This window comes from Pteropus alecto, unplaced genomic scaffold, assembly GCF_000325575.1.
Source record: "Pteropus alecto unplaced genomic scaffold, ASM32557v1 scaffold3, whole genome shotgun sequence".
NCBI lineage: Eukaryota > Metazoa > Chordata > Mammalia > Chiroptera > Pteropodidae > Pteropus > Pteropus alecto.
This window is the reverse complement of record NW_006442484.1, coordinates 33,628,492-33,652,863: the sequence shown is the minus strand read 5'-3', so window position 1 is coordinate 33,652,863 and position 24,372 is coordinate 33,628,492. Positions and strand designations below refer to the sequence as shown.

General features: G+C 35.9%; 1 protein-coding gene across 3 annotated transcripts in view; it reads left to right on the top strand.

The window, feature by feature from the left end:
* The window catches only part of PLA2R1 (phospholipase A2 receptor 1), a 95,096-nt gene that overhangs the window by 55,093 nt on the left and 15,631 nt on the right, over positions 1-24,372 (top strand). For all 3 annotated transcript variants that reach the window (XM_006921112.3, XM_025039429.1, XM_025039430.1), the window contains 9 exons: positions 1,201-1,403; positions 3,309-3,454; positions 6,804-6,888; positions 9,086-9,218; positions 9,783-9,818; positions 10,300-10,457; positions 15,430-15,494; positions 15,765-15,868; positions 17,452-17,591. In XM_006921112.3, coding sequence (XP_006921174.1) covers positions 1,201-1,403; positions 3,309-3,454; positions 6,804-6,888; positions 9,086-9,218; positions 9,783-9,818; positions 10,300-10,457; positions 15,430-15,494; positions 15,765-15,868; positions 17,452-17,591 — 1,070 coding nt within the window. The remainder of the gene's footprint in view (positions 1-1,200; positions 1,404-3,308; positions 3,455-6,803; positions 6,889-9,085; positions 9,219-9,782; positions 9,819-10,299; positions 10,458-15,429; positions 15,495-15,764; positions 15,869-17,451; positions 17,592-24,372) is intronic.

Below are 24,372 nucleotides of genomic sequence, written 5' to 3'. Positions count from 1 at the left end.
GGGCAAATACTAAAGAGATAAGCCAGCCATGTGCTCTCCATCCTTCTAAACACTTCTCTTGTTCTCTGCCCAATCCCCTGGAGATGGCCGGGCGATAGTCCACTGGCTATAGACATGGCCTCTGGAGTTAGACACACTGGGTTTCCAAATCTTTGGGTAAAATGCTTCGCTTTTCTAAATCTCAGTTTCTTCATCTTAAAATGGGACTTGTGTGTGTGTGTGTGTGTGTGTGTGTGTGTATTGTCCTTCTATCTCTAGCAGCTGATATAAAACCTAGCCTGGTATGCAGATGTAGATGCACAATCTTGTTGTTATTGAATGCTTATTTAGTTAATTAGATGATCACTCTGAATTCAAGAAAAAAGAAGCTCATTCTACCTCGATTTTTATTTTATTTTTGGAATGGGATTGTTTTCTACTAGTCATTGAAATATGAAGTGTATGTTTTTTAGCTGTCTTATGAGTTGTATAGATTTGATGACAAAGTTGAGGATCTTAACTTAAAAATCATTTCTATGGAAAAGTATTTTATTTGCTAAAATGTTCAAATATACAGAAAAGAATAAAGTTTTGTTCATAACTAGATGGCCGTTCCATTTTCCCTGATGTCTGTCCCTACTCCAGCCTCCAATTTCACCCTTTAGAATTTATCTCATTCTCTCCACTCTCCCATGGTTTACAGCTTGGTTTTCTGTTGTGTACCTTGCAACTACATTGAATCCATGACTCACATATTTTTTCCTGTTGAATCTGTTTCTCAGAAGATATGCACTATGCATTTTTCATTGTTTGATTTTCACAGTGGGATTTCAAAGCACAGTGTACAGAGTAGGTGCTCAAGAAATGATGAGTTAAACTATTTTCTGCACAGTTAAAAAATCTCAATAATTCAACACAGGGAATATTTTAGTTTCAAGGTGGATCAGCTCCTAGTTTTCATCACTTGCCATCTGAGTTCACAATGTCCAAATTTCAAGCTTCACAGTCTCTCTTCTCTCATTTTTCCATCTTCTATTCTTTTCTCTGGAGCGGGATAGTAATGAGATAATCATGCCAATAAAGCATCCTTTTTCATCTTTATTGTCCTTGTCTGGGTGCTTCATTTTGAGATGTCAATTATTCAACAATCTAAAGAGCTGCCTTCTAAGTGCAAAATATTCTAGTTGTCTGATATTAAAAGTGTTGTTTTCTGCTTTTTAGGCTATAGTGGAGGCTGTGTTGTCATGAGAGGAAGGAGTCCACCTGGCCGATGGGAAGTGAAGGACTGTAGACAATTTAAGGCAATGTCCCTGTGCAAGCAGCCAGTGGACAATCAGGAGAAAACTGAACACCAAGAGAGATGGCCTTTTCACCCCTGCTATTTGGACTGGGAGTCAGAGCCTGGCCTAGCCAGCTGCTTCAAGGTGATGCCAAGGTTCCATGGGTATTCTTAGTGGGACCAACATTATTTCAATTTTGTCCATGTATTCTAAATTCTTTTATTCCAAAACTATGCCCAGCACACAGCAGGTATTTAATTAATATTGGTTGACTGTCTCTATCCTTTCAGTTATATTCCAGAATAATTTTAAAGTCAAAAGATTGACATATCCCTGGTGACACTGAAGTCCTCCTCATGAGGATTGCTATCGAGGCCTCAGTCAACATTGTTCTGATGGCATAAATCAAATGAATGAGGCAGACACTCACTGGGCATGGAAATGATGCAATTACCTACTGGGTATAAGGGATTTAATAAAGTCCTTATTATGGAATAATGCCTTTCTGCTGCTAAGGATAGATTTGCAGACACTTGCAGATCAAAGAAATTAATACGTATAGTTGTGTGTGTTTGTGTGAAGAAATGTGTGAAGAAATGTCTTTTTGCAAATCAACTTTAGATCTTAAATTTAAATCAGTACCTACAACCTTCATGTCAGAAATACATTTTTTTGAAGTGTGATGTTTTTGTTTGGTAGTTTGATCTTTGGTTCATTTTATAAATAGAGATTTCCAAAATCACGGGAGAAAGTCCTTCTCTGGTAGACAGGCACATGCGAACAGAATGGAGATAGCCTCTCTCTTTAGAGATATTGCAGTCTCGTAGATGACGTGAAACATCTGTGAATGCGCTTAATTTAAATGTACACACATATATTTCTACATTAAATTCATGGAATAATAGGCCCAGAAGTGACCTCACAGAGTAAGTTAAACCTTAGAATTGAGTAAGCTGAGGCTAGTGAGGAGAAGTGATTTACCCGAGATCACAACTATTTATTGACAGAGTTAGAATAAATCCCCGATCTTGACACTCTCAGTCCAGTGCTTTTTCTACTATATATCACCCTGATACGTCAACAGATATACCGTGTGCTTGATGGGCATGGTGATAGGATTTATTAATTTAATGTGATTTGAGGAAAGGTTCCCAAAGGAGGGGAGTTTTGACATATAATTTAAAAGATGGAAAGGCTGTGTTATAGTCCACAGGACTGGGAAATCAATTCATTCTGGTCTCAGCAAATCAGAGCCTAGCGAGGTTGCATCAGAGGCTCAGGATTAGTGTTGGGCTGTTAAAAATGAGGAGGGTGCAGAAGCCCAGGATCCTGAGCTCTGGGTCTTTGGTCCTTTACCCTTGATCTTAAATAAAGTCAAAAACGGACCCTCCATTTGATTGACTTCTTCCTGCTACTGTGAGGACAGCTGAAAAACAGGACAGCTGAGAAACGGCACAAAATTTAGGCATACTTAAGACCAAAAGACCCTAGATATATACCTGCCCTAGGTCCAGGTCTCATTTGTTATTTGTCATTTCCCATTTCTTGTCATGAGTCAGCCAGATTCATGATCATTCAGCTAATTCTAATTTGTCAGAAGGCGACTGATGGGATGGAAACTCATGGACTCTGGAAGCAAAGGAGTATTGGTTCTAATCCTAACTCTGCCAATTTGTAGCTGTGTGACCTGAAATTTGTACACTGTCTAAGTCTGACGCTCCTCATCTCTTGATAAACATTTATTAAGGGACATGTATATGCCAGTCACAGAAAATTTAGGAGGAAAAAAAAGAATCCTCAAGGAGCTCATTGATAAAACTGAGTTTATCGTATCCTCATAAATTTCTTGTGAGGATAAAATGAGATAATAGTTTTATGATCACTGGACACATTCTAATTTAGTAAGTGTTATTTCTCCCTACTGGGTCAATCTTTTAACAAATAATAATGACAATAATTATATTACTATTATTTTCTCGTCCACAATTAAATAACCTTAGCTTATCCATGACAGTGCCAACTTTTTTTTTTTTTTTTTTCCCTATACAGGTATTCCATAGTGAAAAAGTCTTGATGAAAAGAACATGGAGAGAAGCTGAAGCATTTTGTGAAGAATTTGGAGCTCATCTTGCAAGTTTTGCCCATATTGAGGAAGAGAATTTTGTGAATAAGCTTTTACATTCAAAATTTAATTGGTAAATACTTATTAATTTTGAAAAAAATTGCAGTCGAATATTCTGTCTCCCAATAATGGCTACTTAGGAGCGAGTATCCCAAATATTTGTTTAAAATCTCAAGTATTTGTTTCAAGCCTACAACCAACTAACCACTAGTTGTATATATATGTATATACATATATATGTATATATATTTATATTAAATTGCACCAAGTTCTAATTCCATAAAACAAAGAACAAAGTGACAATGGTTTTGATATTTGAAATTTTGTCTTTGTGCCTCAAATCAGGATTTTATAACTTTTCTACCAAATTCAGAAATTATCTAGTCCAGTGGTTTTCATAGTGTCTGAGGATCCGAAGGGACCTGGAGACCCAAGTGCAGGAGGGGACCAAGTAGGCAGAGCTTCTGGTTCCTTGCTCACTGATTCACCAGAGGAACTTTAACCAGCCCCACTTCCAATTATATTGTATATAATAAGAGTCCATGGAAGATTTTGTTTGGAAAAAAAGGAAGTCCCATTGATTAAAAAAAAAATCTTACTCGAACCCTAACTTTACAACTGAGGAAACAGATGTTCACTTATCTGCATTTATCTTGCAAATTTATAGAATCTTGAATCCCACAGAGCTAGAAAATCAATTAAATTTAAAATGGAAGAAACATAAGTGACCTTGAGCTACCTTCCTCCCACATGCAGGAATTCCTTCCACCACATCCCCATGGTCATCCACTGCCTGCATGATTTCTCAGTTTCAGAATGTTCTTTACTTGGGAGAAAGCTCATTTCATTGTTGGAGGCTGTTCCCAAAGATCGACCTTATAGTAAGCCAGAGCAATACAGACCAAGTCCACTCTATTGTCAAATATTTGCACATGGCCACCATGTCTTCTTATAGTCTTTCCATCCCTCAGCCTCGTTCTCTAGAATGTTCTTGTTAGTCAGCATACATTTTGAGAATATATTCTATGAAGTGGACACTGTTATATGCATAGCTAACTGGAGAATCTAATCTATATGATGGACAAAATCCTGCTCCTGAGGAAATTGTGGCCTAAGTGGGAGGGTCATGCTTCATGGCTCCATACATTTATTCAATAAAAACAAGTGTACCACCAGGTACTCTGCTCCAAGCTCTGAAATCTGGGGTTTCCATGAAACACTTGCCTGAATCTCAGAGAAAATCCAGAACTAATTTTTGAGGAAAATTCTGGCCTTCCCTATAAGTTGTCTTTGGGACATCCCCATGTAATAAATTTAATACGTATTAAATTTAATATGTAACATCTATCAAATTATTCATCTCTAAGATCTACAAAAATGACCTTAAAGGTCACTATCTCCCAATGTGTGTCTTATAGAGTACTCTGTGGAGAGAAAAGGAGGATTTCATGGTTAAATATGTTTGCAAAGCAATGTACAATCTTGGAAATTTTCCATATACATTAATATTATAAAGACTTCTAAACAGAAGCACTTTCTCTGACCACAAATTTTTTTTTTTTTTTAAACACTTACCAACACTCCATGGAACTCCTGGTCTCTGTAGGAAATGCAGACCTGAGACCAGGATTCCCCGACCTGGCTGCTGATTGTCACACTCTCTTGGGACATCTTTTAACACGGAGCCCTCTGGTCTCACACCAGAGCTGCCAAATCAGTCTCCGAGGTTGAAGAAAAGTTCAAGAAGCTTTCTGTTTAATTGGATTTTTAGTCAAGAGTGGAGCCACAGATTTAAGAAATATGTAAAAATCTCCATTGTTCTAAGTTGTAACTTTGCTTCCTGATTTTAGCCCCTTGCAAAACATACTTGCGTACTTGTACATAGTGAGCTTTGCTATATGAAACAACCACATGCTAATGGCTTCCATGTTTTCTGTAGGATCAAGCATCATTATGTCATTTCTATTTATGTAAGTTCTCACACTTGGAATTTCTGGTAGAATTTAGTGCCGAGCATCTATCAGGTTGTTAATCTTCAGCACCCAAGCGCAAAAGCTATAAAATGTATGTTTTACTGTTTCCCTGACTGCCAGGGAGTTCATTCAGCCAAATCCGATGCTTAATTATAGCAAATAACAGTTCTCGTAGTTAGCATATGCACCTCTCCTTCCTATAGCACTGCTTTTCTGTTTCTATTTTATTATCTGTATTATTATTTTACAGTATTAGAAATTATACAATTTTAAGAAAGTGATAGAGGAAAAATAAATACCAATTCATCTTCGAAGAGGTAGTATACAGCAGGAAAACTGTAGAACTCTGAATTCAGTGAGGAAAGGAATAAAAATTTCTCACTACAGGGAGGGTAATGTGGATTTCCAGCCTAGGACATTGAAATTAATATGCCTGGCTTAACCCAAAGGCAGCGTTCCTACCTTTCCACAACCTTCAACGTAAGATGTAGTCATGGCAGTGACCAACCAGGCCCAGTGATCTCCTGGATTTTCTAAGTCACATTTTGCTTTCATTTTTATCGTTCAGGTGGAGGAGCTCAAAAATCTGAGAAGGGGGGTACTTCAGAATAAGCTTGCTTCTCCACATAAAGAAAATAAAGCATCTGTCATGACTTCTGAATCTTTTAAAACTTTAATTCCTCAAAATTATTCTCAGAAAATGATCTTAGTGAGATGGTTTGTTGTACAATTAGGCTTTATTGGTTGATTTATTGAGTACCCTGTGGTGTGACATATTTGTCCCCCGCCTAATAGGAGGGAAGACGGCTCTCTGCGGGGCTTCTCGCCAAGTCTAACCGGGTGGTGACTGCTGAAGTTAATCTACCGTGCCTCAGACTGATTCGCAGTGGAAACATTTACATGGGAAGCTGAAAAAAAACCCTAACCCTGCCATCTACCTTTTATCAAATGGGTGTGGTGGTCATTAACCTTCCCAGAATACCTTGACATGTGACAAAAGAGCAACAGATCAAAGCTTAGTAAAGCATTATAAATAGATAGTCAAGTAATAAAAAGTCCTCTAAGGAAGAGAAGTTCCAAAATTTCTTGTACCACACTTGCTTTCATGTGTTCTTTCCAGATTAAAAAGTGTTGCCATTCCTGACGAACACGAGGCAGCCATGTTCTCAAAACGGGTTGATTTTCCCTGACTTTTTCCCCCAACTGCACAACACCAATGAGCACACCATCCAAACCAAGAGAAATAGGAAGTGAGGCTAAATCTTCTCACATTCATTTCAGATCTCATGTTTTGCGCATAGGAAATGTTCGATAAATGTTTGTCTGACTTGATCAATCCTGTCGATAACATCAACTGTTTACTGCACACATAAATACTTAACTTAAACCTTTTTCATAATGTTATGAGTTCGATGGGAAAGGCCAAGTTTTTGTTTCTTCTCTTCACAGGACAGAAGAAAGGCAGTTCTGGATTGGATTTAATAAAAGAAACCCACTGAGTGCTGGCTCTTGGGAGTGGTCTGATGGAACTCCTGTAAGTCTTTCCAAACTGGAGTAAAGGAAAAGAATTCAAAAGAAATGGCCCTGGAACCACTTGGTAAACCAACTAAAAGAACCTGGAAATAATAACCATATTTCCCATGACTCAGACCCAAATCGAAAACTGCCCCAGACCCTGGTACCAGAAGAATTATTTCAGCAACCTCTTGGAGAATTTTTGCTAGTCTGATAGCTCTGAGGCCAGTTGTAGGATCTTATTCTAAAAAGGAATCAAAATCTCTGAGAAAGTCCCCAAATCATCTCCCATTTCAAGAGTCTCCAGCAGAGAAGAAACTGTTTTTTAAAATAATACCAGGCTCCCTTTACCCCATCTGCCTCTCCTGCTTAGCTCCTTATTATGTGAGTGTGGGACCTTTGTCCATGTCACAATGAAAAGAATCATTTTTAGTATATCTCATTCTAAAAGGACAGAAATGCCAGACTTAGAAATATCAACTCCTTCCCAGGCAAAACAAGTTATGTGGGAGGAAAAAAAAAACGACTTGCTTTTCATTCAGTCTCATACTTGTAAAAACCTCTGTGAAGGAAAGAGGGAACTCACTATTAGATATTTTTTCAGGTGCAATGAGGAATTCTCACATTTTCCTCAAGAGGATGGGGGAAGTAATAAAATAGTATCCCAGATTGAAATGGGATCCCTCTGAAGAAACGTGCAGAATTGAGTTATTCAGTTTTACCTGTGAAATGGGGAGGCTGGCAACAGCCTGCAGTGATCATTTAATGCAGCTCCTATTTATTGAGTTCCAGTTATGTTCTAAGTACTAAGCTTAGTGTAATCCTGCATGGCCTCATTCCATCCTTACAATGATTCAATGTAGTGGGTATTAGAATGATTAAGGAGTTTGCCTAAAATAATACATAGGAGAGCAGGATTGGTGCCCAGGTTGTCTGCCTCCAAAACCACAGTGTTATAATGTCTCCTAGTTGGCAAAATATCTATCAGGAGGCAAGTTTGAAACTGTAAAGAGAAATGAGATCTCCAGGCCCACTACATAGATAGCGTTCAAACCTGCATCAAGGAAGGGATTTGTGGAAAAGTTAAATGCTTATAGTGGGAAGAAAATAATAAGGGCATGCTAGTTTACAAATAATAATAAAGTTTTCAGTCACGTGCTGCTTCTTTGAAAAGGGCATCTGGACCAGAGAGTGGGAGGAGATTAGAGATTGCCCAGCCCCACCCATCCATTTTGTTGATGAAGAAACTGAGGCCCAGAAAGCAGAAAGGGCAGAGCAGGATCGACCTGCCCCATAAACGTCAGCCACTTCGTGGCATAGTTGGGTAGTTAACGTTAACATGGCACTTAACAATGAAACGTAGTATGGAGAAGTTGAAAACACCTCCTTCTGTTTTAGTAAAACAAACTCATTAGTAATAGGAGAGGAATAGATAATTTTGGTTTAGAATAAATGAGATAAAGTCATGAAGCAGTTCACTGAGTTCTTCATCACTCCCCACTGGACAAAATGAACATTCACGCCATTCTCCAAATCGGAGTTCATGTAGCTTATGTGTATTGAAGTTAGATGAATTGTTGCATAACTGTGTACACCTTGGAGGAGTATAAATGATTTCGGAACATCCTCTTTTTTCCAAATTTTTACCCTAATTTTACTTGTGGTTCATCTACTCTTCTGTCAAATAGGCATTAAATCATTGAAAAGGTTAAATCTTTATTTAATACCCCTGTTGTGTAATCACTCATGAAAAGTGTTGGATAGTTTCCTGATCAAAGTGATGACTGAGAATTTAGTGATTAGAGACTAAAAGTTTAGTGTTTATACAAAAGAATCTACATCAAAGGTGAGACCCAAATCTGACCGATCCCTGAGCCTCTAAGTTCACCCAGGATTCCAGGGTTAGCCTAAGCCTGGCAGTGAAGAAACAGTGCAAGTTCAGAAGGAAGCACACATCTGATTTGTTCCTTCTGGAGCAAGGAGTAGCACGCCTCTTTTTAAGAAAAAAAATATATATATAAGAAAAAAATGCTAAAGTTTGATTAGCTCGTTCTTCACAAATATGGAAAAATCTTTAACTGGAACTATATCCAGACATTTCTGAAGCTTCCTCCAAAAGTCTATTGTGATTTATTTACAAGGGTGCCTTTTTTGATCTTTTGAAACTTTTTTGTGGGGGATCATTGTTAAAGAGTAACGAACTTCATCTGCTGCAGGTTGTCTCTTCATTTTTAGACAATACTTATTTTGGAGAAGATACAAGAAATTGTGCTGTTTATAAAGCAAATAAAACGTTGCTGCCCTCATACTGTGGTTCGAAACGTGAGTGGATATGCAAAATTCCAAAAGGTAAAAGTATTAATAAGATCTTTACTATATGTTTGCTTTCAAATAATCTGTAGCACTTTCCCAAGTGAAGAGTTACAGAGATCTAGAATGTAAGCACCCTGAACCATGCTACCAACAATCTTCGTGATGAACTAAATTGCACTTTTAGCAAAGAGTGAGAAAGGATGACTCCAGTGCAATATGCTAAGTTAGTTACAGGAAATGAGGATAATCAACTATATTGTGGAGTATTATATTTTGAAAGTACGATCGAATAAATATCATGATGACATTACAAGCAAACAAAATTACTTGTCAGATGAGTAAGTAAAAGCACCTAGCACAGTGTGTGACATATAGGCCCTCACCAAGTGCTCTCATCCTTTCTTCTTTAATCAGGGGCCTCTCTTGAGCCTCCTCTTCAAGTATGAGAACTAACCATATACCAAATAGCACAAAATACCTGGTTTTTAAATGGTCTTTTAAAAGGCGAAATACAAAATGTTGCGTCTAGAGCTGAAGTAATTCAGAGATAGCACACCTGCGAAGAAAGGTCACTCAAGATGGTTCACTTTCACTTTGCAGATGTGAGACCCAAGATTCCCCCCTGGTACCAGTACGGTAAGAACTATCCTAGCAGTCCTCAAGTTTCTAATTATGTGTTATTACATATCATTATTGTCTTATTACAGTCCTCCAATCAAGCCTCTCTTTTTTAATGTCAATCTAGAAATAATCTGTTAAAATTAACAAATTAATAATGAATAAATAATCAAATTAATAAGTGTCATTATATATGATTAAAGACTAATATTATAGCTTAACTCCATTTTCATAATATATGATTTTAAACTATACATCTATCCCAGGACTTTGAATACAAATGGTTTCTTATATGAGATAGACTAAGGAAATTAAGAAAATTATATAATTATTTATGCATGTATAAATATACTTATTTATACACACATACACACGATTTTTTTTTAATGCTGAGTGACCAAATTACGAATTTGGGGTCAATCATAGCATATCCTGTTTAAGTCTGCATTACATCAGTCAATAATTTTTGCATCATTTGCATTGTTTATTTTTCTTTCAGATGCACCCTGGCTCTTTTATCAGAATGCAGAGTACCTGTTTCATACCTATGCCTCAGAATGGTCTTCCTTTGAGTTTGTCTGTGGCTGGCTGCACAGTGATCTTCTCACAATTCATTCTGCACATGAGCAAGAGTTCATCCACAGCAAAATAAGAGAGGTATTTGAATACAATTAACCATGAGAAATTTAGAGCTTAGCTCCTTCTTCCATCCTTGGGGGAATTTTATTTATTTATTTATTCATTTATTTATTTATTTATTTATTTATTTATTTATTTATTTATTTATTTATTTAACTTCAGGCATTTATTTAAGTTTCATTAAAAGTCCTAGTTTTTGAGAATTTTTTTTTTTTACTTTTTCTGTTATAGAGTTTAAGAGAAAATAATAGAAACATGAGTTTACTATGTTGGTCAGTCATTTCACTTTTTTCGTTCTTTATTAGCTACATGGTAAGTAAGTGGAGCTTTATTGCTTTTGTAAAGTTCACTCAATCATTCAACACATTTATTCAATCTACTCTTCGAGGGGCCAGCGCTCTATCAGGGATTCAAATAGACCAAAATTGCTGCCCTTTGGAGATTATAGTCTAGTCTGAGAAGAAAGACCATAATCAATATGAGAAAATAGAGTTACATAATAGCCTATACACCTGAAACTGATGTAAAATAATATTGTCAACTGTAATTGAAAGATAAAAAATAAAATTTAAATTAAAAAGAAAAGAACTATATAATATTTAGAAAAAGATAAACAGAGAAATGGCATGGAGGAAAATAAAGACCCTCATGAAGGTCTAAGAGTACCTGGGAGGTGGTTCATAGCTGTTTTAAAGTTTTGAATTTTACTTACAAGAGTACAATAGTTTTAAGTCTGTAAAGACTCAATACACAGAAAATGGTAAGGAGTGTTTTCCATTTCAACTTAAGATAGAGAAAGACTAGACTTAATCTTTTGAGGAGATGGGTTAATTAGAAATGAGCATGCAAAACCTGTTAAATAATGAAATAGACTCCCAAGGAATAGAGTACATTTTTGGTGTATTTCTTCAACAAGCATTTATTGAGCATTATGTATATGTCAGGTACTGTTGTATTTGTCAAACACAAAAATATCAAGGACACAAAAACAAGATACAGTCTGTTTTTAAAAAGCTGAAAATAATACGACATAGTATATAAAAAGAGAGCCATGTGTACAAATTACCAAGGAGGCACTAAAGGTGGAAAAACTCTCTCCCAATTTTCCCTAGGAAATGTTTGAAAGTAAGAAAAAGCCTTTTTTCTTTTTCCATAATATAATTTAGCATTATTTCATGATCTCTGGGAGTCCTTTCTCACTCTATCATCTTTTCATGTTTGCAAATTGACTTTTAAAATGTTCTCTATTAAAGCATCCTTTGCTTGTAAGAGAATTGTCTTCCTCACAACTCATTCAGCTTTCTCACTTCCGCAATCCTGTGTCATGCCCACACAGCCTGCAAGGTGTAGGCAGGTCAGGACTACTTCTGAATTTTGATGGAAAAGCCGAAAAACAGGGAGGGCAGGTGACAACCCCACAGTCCCACAGAGACTCAATGGAAGACCAACCACTAGAACCAGATGTTCCCCACTATTGGTTTGTGGGCCATTTTACCACCCTTCCGGTCCTGCAAATGGAACACTCAAGCCCAAACCATAATGTTAACAAAACATCACAATCCATCAAGCATGGCAAAGTACACGTTTCATAAACAGCTCATATTTGGCCAGTACTTGTAGCAGTGTCGGGCGCCATGCTAAGTACTAACATTTAATGGCATCTTTCCAAGGACTCTCTGTTGGAAGTACAATATTAGTACATTTTACAGATGAGGAAACTAAGACTCCAAATAGGTGAAGCGACTTGGTTTCAGCCGCTAAGTGGTGGAATTTGAAATTGAACTCAGACCATCTGACTTATGACATCATTAAAAAACACTCTGCTAGCAGCAGAACAGCAGTGCCAGGGTCATATAAGAGCATAATGTCTTCATTATATTAAAATGCTAGTTCTAAAAACCAAAAGATGACTCCAGCTCTGTCTCAGATATAAGCAATGAAGGGCTTCTTTGATCTTTCCAACAAAGATTGGAACATATGCAGGTCTTCTTTCTTTAACTTTTTCTGATTTCACTCTTCCAGTCTTTGGTGATTGGGAAGCCAGTAGGGAATGGTAAAGTTAATACTTCCCACACAGGGATCAGTAAAACCCACGGGTTTAGCAGTTTGAGAAGTCATCAGTGCCACGATCCAGTTGAAGAGTTGTGATCTCAAACAAGAAAAACCCTGTGGTGTCTTATATGGCAAATTGTTACCCAGCCTGTGACCATGTTAATACAGAATGCCCTGTCATTGTTTTGGATGAACAGATGACTGATCTAATACTACACTGTGCTACAAAATAAAATTATTAGATGGTTTAGGATGTGGAAACTAAGAAAGGGGCAAGGGAGCCAAAGGGAAAAGATATTAATTTAGAAAAAAAGAAAGCTGTAGATTTCAAAAGCAATTCTTATTTCTGCATAATTTGTGGCTGTGTTAGGCCCTTTTTGTTGGTGGTAGTATTTATGGTAACCATTTACATTTCATAAGTAAGAAATCCCATATCTAATTAGGAACATCTTGCAGAATGAATTATTTTATTTTTTTATTCCAGGATGATGAACTAAACATGTAGAGATCATACCATTCACTTTTATGACACACCCATCCTATAAGGGCAGGAAGAATAGAATAAGTGAATTTTTTAAAATTTCATGTGTTGTATAGCTCCTCTAGGAAGAGTAGTAACTTAGATATGCGAAAAACAAAAATAACATTTAGCTGGGGAGAACTAATTGTTGAAAAAAGAAAACTGAGTACAATTTTACAACTCTGATGCAGAATTTTTTTTTAACAAAATGTGTCCATCTTGGAAAAGTGATGAGTTAGTATTTTCTCTTTGAATAACAATGGACCCCAAAACATCATGAGAGTGAATTTTTGAGTACCTGTTTTTTGAGTCATCTTGTTGGCTAAAAGAAGCAAAAACCTGAAAACTCTTTAGTATTTATTTGACATGAACTACTAGCCAATTTATTCTTTTGGCTAACATTTTTATTCCGAGTTTGCATGATTTTAAATTTTTTAAATTTTGATTTTCTCTTATTTTTAAATTTTTATTTCTAAATATTTCTAACAAAAATATATCAAATTTATTAGTCATTTTCTAAATCTGGTGTTTTAAACCCTTGAAATTACTTCATTTTGTTGTTTTTATGGAAACATTTAAAGAAATGAATAGCTTTCTATTCTTCAGTATTTACCCAGTTATCTAAAGAAGTCCATAAACACTAAGGCCTAGCTTCTTGAGAAAACCTGAAACTTTATTATTCTAAAATATTCCTTCCTCATTATGAAGAAAAATTGTTTAGTAGATTAATATATTGGCCGCTGCTGTTTTTTATTTCTTTTTGGTAAGTGTTCTTCCCATATGATGCTATCTAGAATAGCTGTCTGTAACAAAACATAACTGATATGAAATCCATGGTCATATCACATTTTTAATATTCTTTTATAGAAAAGAATATTAATGTCTTCTATTGTTGTGGTTTTATACCTATGCTAAAATTTAAAATATCCATTTTTCACACTGGATTTTTCACCCTGTGTATCTTCTAGCTTGTCCTTTGAAGTTCTGTTCCATATCACAACAGGTTATGATATGCCATGTGGAGGATTACCATGCTGTAATTGAGGTGGTAATAAATATACTACTTAAGATGCAGTAGTTATAATTTCTCTTTAGAGGTCCTTAATTGGGGCAGTGAACAATCAGGCCATGATTTCCACTATTGCTGCACATGAGACCTCTTTAGGTTGAATGAAATTGTTGTGGTTCTCCCACTGAGTTCACAGCCAGTCTCAGTGGACCCATTCCAAAGTCTGACAATGGGAATCTGAATTTAGCATGTAAGAACACGTCTATTAAACAACACTTCAGGGATCCAAAATTATACTTGCTCCATCTTGCATTATTTTCAAATTGCTGGTATGGCAGATAGCCACACTGCTTAAGGAGTAAAAATACCTGTTTATAAATTAGAATGTTAGAGAGTTATGAGGTTCTGTTTTATAATGACCTGAAACTCATATAGAAAAAAATATATGTATCTTAAAATGTATTCCCAAGTCTTTACAGAAGAAATAGAAGTTCAAATTTAAATTTATAATGCCTTCAAATTAACAGGTCTTTAGCATAAAACATTGGGTTACATTTCACACACGCACTCATACACACACAGAATAAAGTATATCTATTTAGAGGTCTTAGAGAAATGCTTACTGCCTCTTGCTCTTTTATAATTCAAGAGGGAATTTCAATTTCCTGGGTCATAAGTCCAGTATTACATCTGTTCTAATGCGTGTCTGTACACATGTACATGTGCATGCGCATGGTGTTTCAATTTCATACTTTATTGTACTGAGATTTGTGTGATAAATAATAGTGTAAAATTAATAAAATACATAAGGGATAATTTTCTAGTTGTCAAACCCTGGAAACTTGATAGTGTTGTTTTGTCCTATATTGTGTCTCTTTGTTTGAATGGGGGAGGGTTTAAAAGCTTACTAATCAGACTAATGCTTAAAATTCAAAATCTTTTTACTATTGATGTCTTTGTGCTTTGGATTTGTTTTTTCAAATAACGTGGCATATGCGGTGAACTTTTATAAATCACTAAGAAGATGGACAACTAATTTTTTAGTTAAAAAAAGGCATCTACATCATATTTTACTTTACAATATTTTTTTAAAATCCCAATTATGAGAGAAAATTTACTTTCAAATACATAGGGAAAGTTGTAAGAAAGATATTTATTGCATGTTGTATGAAACTAAAATTATTTTCAATATTTGATTCTAATTTTTCTTTATAATGAGGAGGGAATATTTTAGAATAATAAAGTTTCAGATTTTCTCAAGATGCTAAGCCTTAGTGTTTATACTCTTCTTTAGATAATTGGGTAAAATACTGAAGAATAGAAAGCTATTAACAGCAACCCATTAATCTTAATAATGAAAAGGAAAAACAAGTAAAATAAATGCTGACATTTTCTTTTTTTTTAAATAGCTATCAAAGTATGGCGTAAATTGGTGGATTGGACTTCGAGAAGAAGGCGCCAATGATGAATTTTGGTATGGACCTAGATTAATTTGCATTTAATTTTGTTTGACAGGTCTTATTTGCAGAGTGACGAGACTAGATCTTAGTGATCAATTTGTTGAATAGGCTTCGAACATTATCTTTAGCTTATAAATTTTAGTTTCCCTAGCCCAAGATATGAGAATTTTTTAAATTTAATAAAATATTATGCCTTCAATTCATACCCCAGTATTCCAGAAGTGGTGTTAGAGATTGAACAGGCAGAATGAGAGAAGACTTTAAAATTTTTAATTTTCCTATAGCTGGAGAGATGGAGCCCCAGTAATATACCAGAATTGGGACAAAGGAAGAGAAGGATCTTTGAATAATCAGAGCCAGAGATGTGGCTTCATTTCATCCATAACAGGTTATTTTACTCATCCATTTTGGGGTTTATAATACAAACTGATACTCTTCAGAAGCCTTTCATTGCATTGGTTCAGTGAGAAAGCTTTGTTTGGTTATTTTGCTTTTTAGTTGAATGTGTTCAATTTCATCAGTCTTAAGGCTTAAGGACAGCCATTCCTACAAATTATGCCACGCATTCAGGTGAAAATAATTTACATCTAGATAAGTCCTTCCTCATGAACCAAAACAGCACCAAAAATGGGGCCACTGAAACCGGTCGAAACTATGCCTGCCAAATACTATTCTCTATGAAATTTCAGTATGGGCCCATTTTTAAAAATCTCTTCTAAGTGTCCAGTTTATAATTGGCCAGATCTTTAATCACTATGAAATTTACTTCCAATTTTCAATTTAAGAAAAACATTCATTGAATTCAATATTCTTTTTTTTTAATACCTAGCACTAATTGCTGCTTGCCTTAGAACACTGTTTGTAAGTGGAATTTAGAAATATATGTATGTTAAAGACTGTCTTGTTAATTCTATTTATTAACACAGTGTTACTTGGGTTGATTGTCCACTCATATCCACCCCACTCTTCCAGTCCAATGAAAGGTAATGATGTTTTCGACTCTAACACTTTCATAACGAACCCGTGCCTCAAGTCAGGAGTGGGATAAACATGAAAAACAATCCTTGGTGTACAGGCACGTCTTCAGAGAAAGTAAGGAAAGAAAAAAACTGTGTGGTTAATCAGCTCGCTTTTGCCAGCAGGTGTCACAACAGCCTACAGAAAGGCTGTTTTGTGATTCTGCAAGAATAGCAGCTAATCTGCATTGAAAATAGCATTCCACCCCTCCTTCAAAATGCCAGCATCTTTTTGGCTTATATCCCTCATACTAGAAAACTGACTGTACCCTTGCAATTTACATGCATCCTTGCACTGTTCTGGAATTTATAACTCGAATGCTAGCGAAATGAATTCTATAACCTTCTCTGAAAATATAGCACTTCTAAATTTAAAAAACAAACAAACAAACATTTTCCAGGAGGCTTAGGACTTTGGGATATATCTTCCTGAGGACATGTCTACATGTATGCTTGTTTTGTTTAAGAGTCAATATTCTGACCTTCTTCTTAGAAGTTCATGAGTTAATTTTTCTAAATTATTATATCTTCTAAAGAATTATAAAGTAGAAATGACCATCTATTGTTTTAGAATCTTTTCCCTCTCTTTACATTGACATTGAATATTTTAAAACAAAAATATCACTCCACAAAGATTCTTTTGCTTACCAAGTCAATTATTCTTAGAACATGAATCAGCTCTATGATTTCAACTGTAGTATTTATTTAGTTAGTTGTTTGGTTTTGGCATTTGCAAAATTTCTACATTCTTGAATTAGAATTACTGATTTGGCACCTTGCCCAGTTAGCTCTTGTCACTAGAGAACTCTATGATTCGTAGTTAAATTTAGTTCAGTTTCTAGATTTAAAAAAAAACTCGATAACCCATGACAATCATAAAAATAGTGTTCAGTAGAGAAAGTTTGCAAAGGGTCACCATTGTTTATAGTCATTTTTTACCCATTTTCCCCTCCAGGACTCTGGGCTAGTGAAGAGTGTTCAGTTTCTATGCCTAGTATCTGTAAGCGGAAAAAAATTGGAGTCATAGAGAAAGAGAAAGAGACACCGAAACAACATGGAACATGTCCCAAAGGATGGCTATATTTTAACTATAAGGTAAACTTGTTTTCAAAAGTTGCCTTTGTTTATCTTTTGTAGATACTAATTTGAAAACCATGACTTGTTCATTGGACCTGAAATTCTTTTTTTCACAACTTTCAAGAGATTTGAGAAGTTTTCAATTTAGGGACAAACCTCTTGGATGGAATAAGAAGTGTATCAGAAACAGCCTTGACATCATCCTTCAATTAGTATATTCAGTTTTTGCTATTGGCTCAGTCATTCATTGTGTTGTATGGCTGTTTTATTAGATATGATGCATGTGTGTGTGTGTGTGTGTGTGTGTGTGTGTGTGTGTGTGTGTGTGTATCTAAGCCCCGCTCCCAAATAAACTCTCAACTCCAGAGGGCCCAGACTCCATTATCTCCTTCTTTTCTGCCTGAAGCCAGCATAGAGCTCCGCCTGCCTTGTGAATTGACCAACTAATAACACGGCTCATCAATAGCTTCTTGAGCCTCATAAAGCTGGTGTTTCCATGCAGAATTAAATTTTTTAAAAAATTTCCAGTGGGGATATTGTAAACCACATTTTTTATTTCAGATGCTGCCTTCGTTAAAGCTAAGACTTCCCCTCTACTCCTTACGCTGTATAATAAAACGACTTTATAAGCCTTAGGTGGAAGTAATTAAAATGCATCCCAAATTATAAATGGGTGCTCTTTGGTTGTGGACGGCCAATTTTTAACTTTATATGTTCAGTTTTACTGGAAGGGCATTTTCTCCTTTGCGATTTTCCTCTCATTGTTGGTTTGTGAAATGTGGCCATTTAGATTTTACACGTATGTATTTAGCACCAACTACATATTTGGCACTGATTTTTTTTAACTGTAGTAAAATTTATGTATATAGAATTTATCATCTTAACCATTTTTAAGTGCATAGTACAATAGTGTGAAGTATATTCACATTGTTGTGCAGTGAGTCTGCGGACCATTTCGTCTTAGAAAACTGAAACTCTGAAACCATTAAACAACAACCCCTCATTCTGCCTCGCCCCAGCCTCTGGCAACTACCAGTCTACTTTCTGTCTCTGTTAGTCTGACTACTTCAGATACTGCACATAAGTGGAATGATAGAGTATTTGTCCTTTGGCAACTGGCTTATTTCACTTAGCATCACATCTTCCAGATTCATATATGTTGCAGCATGTGTTTCTTTCACTTTTAGGACTGAATAATATTCCATTATAAATATACTATATTTTGTTTTTCCACTCATCCATCAATGGACATGTGGGTTTCTTCTACCTTGTGACTAACTATTTTTGCTGGATGATTTCATATATATTTCCTACTTTATTGAATTTTTTAAATTCTCAGAATTGTTACCCCACCTTACATATGAGAAAACTGAGGCTAATAAAAATGTGTAGTTTTTCTGAAACTTCGCAGTGAATAAGTGTCAGGCTCAGAATCAACCTCAGGTTTTCTGTCCCTGGGTATGGTGCTCTTGCCCATTTTCTACAGCTGCCACTTCACATAAGAACTTAAGAATCCCCACACCAATTTAGCGTCATGATACAATCAGCCAGTGGCAGTTAGAGTTATTTTCTAAAATAATATAGTGGTTCTCTAAAACTTTATATAGTATCAAGATACACTATTTTTAATATTTTATACTTTGCTCCCTATTTTCTCAAATATAAAATTCTTCTACCAGTTGTAAATTATTTATAGATTTCAATATGAGAAACTTATAGGTAATATTTAATAGGATATTGAGTATTACTAAGACTTACTAAAACCTTTGACAATTGTGATAAAATATATTTACCAACAAATACACCATTGTAACCATTTTAAACGTATAATTCAGTGATGTTAATTATATTCATAATGTTGTCCAATTGTCACTCTTACTTCCAAAACTTATCATCATTCCAAACAGAAACTGTGTAACTATTAAGCAATAACTCCCCATTCTCCATTCCCTCCAGCCCCTGATAAGCTCTACTCTGTTTTCTATCTCTATGAGTTTGCCTATTCTAGATATTTCATGTAAGTGAATTCATACAGCGTTTGTTCTTTTGTGCCTGGCTTTTTCACTTAAAATAATGTTTTCGAGGTTTACTCATGTTATAGCATGTATCAGAACTTCATTCCTTTTTATAGTTGAATAATAATATTTCATTGTATGAATATACCACATTTTATTTATCCATTCGTCTGTTGATAGACTTAGGTTGCTTCAACTTTTTGGCTATTGTGAATAAATCCGCAATGAACATTGACATAGAGGTATATCTTAGAGTCCCTGTTTTCAGTTCTTTTAGTTATATAGCTAGGAGTGGAATTGCTATGTCATGTGGTAATTCTATGTTTAACTTTTTGAGGAATTAACAAATTCTTTTCCGTTGTGGCTGAACCATTTTACAATCCTGTCAGCAGTATACAAGCAGTATAATTCTGCCAGCATTTTATAATCTTGCCAGCAGTGTATGCTAGCAATTTCTCCACCTCCTTGCCGACATTTGTTATTATCTGTCTTTTTTATTTTCACCATCCTAGTGTATGTGTAGTATTCTCTCATGTGGTTGTGATTCGTATTTCTCTAATGGCTAATGATTTTGAGTATCTTTTCATGTGCTTATTGACCTTTTGTATATCATCTCTGTTCAAATCCTTTGCTTATTTTTAAATTGAGTTATTTGGATTTTTGTTGTTGAAGTGTAAGAGTTTTTTATATACTGTGGATATTTAAACACCTATCAGATATGTGCCTGGCAAATATTTTCTCCCATTCTGTAGATTGTCTTTCCACTCTTTTGATAATGTCCTTTGATGCACAAAAGTTTTTAATTTTAATGAAGTCCAATTTATCTAATTTTTCTTTTGTTGCTCATGCTTTTGGTGTCATATCTAAGCACATCTTGCCAAATCTAAGGTCCTAAAGATTTACCCTTAAATTTTCTTCTAAGCACTTTATGGTTTTAGCTCATTTCTTTAGATTTTCTCTATTTTTACTTAATTCTTGTACCTGCTAGTTTTTCACAACTATTATAACAAGTGCATCCTGGCAGTATGTATAAGGAACAGGCACAAAGAAATGCCTATCTTGTCTAAAAATCACCATTTTGATACAGAGAGTGACCATTCCCAAAGAATAAATACAACCATTCTAGTTACTAACTCGTGATTCTTTCCACGTGCAAAAGAGGATGTTTTAAGGAAATTAATGGCAACTCAAATCCTTGGCGTTAGAGAAATAATTCTTAGAAACTCACAATGGTTAATTTTGGTTCAGCCCTTGGTTAATACCTTTTTCCCAAATGTTTTTTATCCACACAGTTTAGCTCTGTTCCATGTTTCTACCTGGGTAAGCATAGGGAGTACGTACACAATGGGCATGGCAGCAGTGTTGGTGGAGTAAACCCGATGCAAAGAGCAAGCAAAAGCTTCCTTTAAAATGACAAGAAAGGGACCTGAGTAAAGCACAGACACATACGTGAGAAGAGAAGGGCTTTCTGAAGCTGGCTGTGAAGCAGAGTTAAAACGCCCTTGTGTAGCTCACAGACTTTAAAAAAAAAAAAAAAAAAAAAACCTTTATTGATAACTAATAGCTAGATAAGGGATCAAATATTTAGAATCACCAGGTGAGCTTTTATAAATATCAAGGTACAGGTGACATCCTAAAGATGCTGGTTTAATTGATCTGTGTGGGTATTTCTTTAAAAGCTCCCTAGGTTATTCTAAAGCGTAGTCAATGTTTGCCTAGCAGTGTAACAGAAGCACAACTTAGTCTTCAAATTATTCAGAAGCTTTGATGACTAAGGATATCATCACAGCAGGCTTCACAAGAAGGTGACCTTTGATGGAGCTGAGATTGCAGGGTCCCCAAGTATCTCCCCATCCACAGTGCCTTCCCCTGCATATTAATGGCTAAAATCCCACCACTGGAGTCTTACTCATTTACCTTAACACTTTATTTTGTTTAAGACAAATATTTCTGAGATTGACTCATCTGTCATCTATACCTTGGAATAAGTGGGTTTATCAGATTATTAGAAAAGCTGGAAATAAGATTGATAGCTGAAGGCAGTGAAGACCCCAGTGGAGATGATTCCCTTGATTAATAATAATAATAAAGCTAGAGAAGGAAAATTAGGAGATAGCAACGACAGACATTACTCACTTCACAGTTCTGAATGAGTTTCAATATATTATGTCCCATTAAACTTGTTTTTCAACTCTTGAGGACTTTTATTGGTTATTTCTAACAAGAAGAAAAGTCTTAGTAGGTTGACTAATTATCTGCCTTTTAGAGTTTTAAAACTGAGATATCAGGAGTTAAGCATCTTTTCTCATGTTCATAAATTATTTCCTTCATGTTTGATGATATTAAAGAGGCTTGGCCAGAGATTACCCCAGGAAGAGTGAGTCGTCTAAGATTCTAATCACAGCAGAGTTGTAAAAGGAAGAAATTCTAGGAGTGTGTGCGTGTGTGTGTTAGATTAACTCTTGTGTTTCTACTTACAATTTTTATTCAGGGACCTGAATGGAGTGCTAATAGGTGCTTTGCAACATCTGGTTTGGGATTAATCATCATTTTATTTCATGCACAACATAGTTTTTCCTTAAAAAATATTCTCTTCGCTTTTTAAAAAAGTTTATTCAAATTCTTATCATTTTATTCATTCATTAATTTACCTACGTTGGATATTGGTATCCAAAGGTGAGGAAAAATAAACACAATATCTTTTATTTTGGAGTTTATAGACTAGAGGGGGAACAAACATTAATAAATCAATCATGAAAATAACTGTATGATTTAAAAATGTGACATGTGATGAAGGAGAGTTACAAAGTTCTATAAAAATGTGTAACAGGAGGACCTGGCAGAGATAGTCACAAAGACAGGAAGCATTGAAAGTAAGGGGACAGTGTGTGCTAAGGTCCTGTGATGAGAGACAATGTGACGTAGAAACTATGGAAGAAACTAAAGGAAGCATAGAGACCTAGAATATGAGAGGTGAGATGAAAGTAGGCAAGAGTGATATCATGTTAGAGTTTCTGGTTTTTATCCGAAGAGCAATGAGAAATCCCTGAAGGGTTATAACTAAAGAGGAACGTGATCAGGATTGAGTTTTGAAAAATCACTCAAGCTTCAGTGCCAAGGATAGATTGGAAGAGGGCAAGGGCAAGAAAGGTTAGAGTAGTTAGGAAGTTATTTCAATAGTCGAGGCAAAAGATTAGTAGCTTGGGCTAAGATGATGGTGATGGAGACTGTGGGGCAGTGGGAATGATGGGGGACTGAGAAATAGGATTTCCAAAGGGTGAAGGAGTGGTGGAGTGAGAGGGTGGGGATGATTCCCAGATTTCTGGCTTGTATTAATGCAGCACTGACTGTCATTCAGTGTCAGTAGGAACACTGGTAAAGGACCAAGTTTGGGGGGGAAGATCATGAATTCCATTCTCAAATTTTGACCTCAAAACGACTTTGAGACAAAAAGGAATTTTATATTCAAAACTCATTTGGAATACAGGAGGATATCCTTAATTCACAGTCATAATCAGACATGCATTGAACTTGATTACATTTTGCAAATTAGTAGATAAATAAACAATTTAAAATTAAGGATGCTGTACTTCATCTTGTTGCTTTGCTTTAATTATTAATGACATAATTTTGAAGTGTGTTAGTAAATATGATGTATTTTTAGAAACAATGAAATCCTGGTAATGAGAGGCTACACTTTCATAGTCAAGCTAGTAAATCTTGGCTGAGGCAAACTTGTGGGAGGGGTGGAAGGAGTGGGGAGCATGTGTGTGTTTTCTGGAGAGATTTATTGAGCTAACTGAACCAATGAGGTTCATCGGTATTTGTGAATGGTTCATTAGTGTGACTATCTGAACACAAGGTGAATTTGCATTAAATGATAAGACTTCCTAATAATTAGTTTGTGTCGCTCTTTGGAATTTGTAATTAGAGGAAAGAGGAAAAATGAAAGAAATAGATAAAAGGACAGTTGTTCTAAAACGAAAATCCTTTAAAGACAGTTCCATTTCTTTGTGAAGCAAATGAGGTAAAGGAAACCGGAATTGAAAATGTACTTCCTCTCCTAGTTGGTAACTCAGTGTCAGGCAAGATCAGGGTTTCCAGTTTTTAAGAATAGTGGAAGGTCCATGAAGGGTTTAACCTGAAGAGTGATATGATCAGGACTGAGTTCTGAAAAGAATTACTTGGGCACTATTGACATTTGGGGCTGGAAAATTCTTTGTTCTGAGGGAGTGACCTGTGCATTATAGAATGTTTAGCAGCATTCCTGGTCTCTACCCACTAGATGCCAATAACAACCTCCCTTCCTCGAGCTGTTGTTACCTAACTCAAGAGGTTCATTTTGCCTGCACGTGTCAGAGCCAAAGGTGACACGGACAAGTGGAGGTTTACTTAAGGAACTGGTGCCAAGCCTGGAGACACAGGTGAGCTAGAACTTAAAGACCGGGCTTCTCGATGGCCTCTAGAGGATAGCTTATGTAGGGCAGGGGTCCCCAACTCCTGGGCCACAGGAACTGGGCTGCACAGCAGGAGGTGAGAAGCGGAGGAATGAATGATGTTTCATCTGTATTTGCAGCCACTTTCTCGGTGTTAGCATCATCACCTCAGCTCCACCTCGGATCATCAGGCGTTAGATTCTCATAGGGGCACTGGCCCCTGGTGCCAAAAAGGTTGAGGACTGCTGACATAGGGGAAAATCCATTAGTAGCTAAGGGAGTTGGGGTCGTTGATTCTACTGATTGGTCAGGGCTGGGGTAGGAGGCAGCAGATCTTTGCATCAGGTC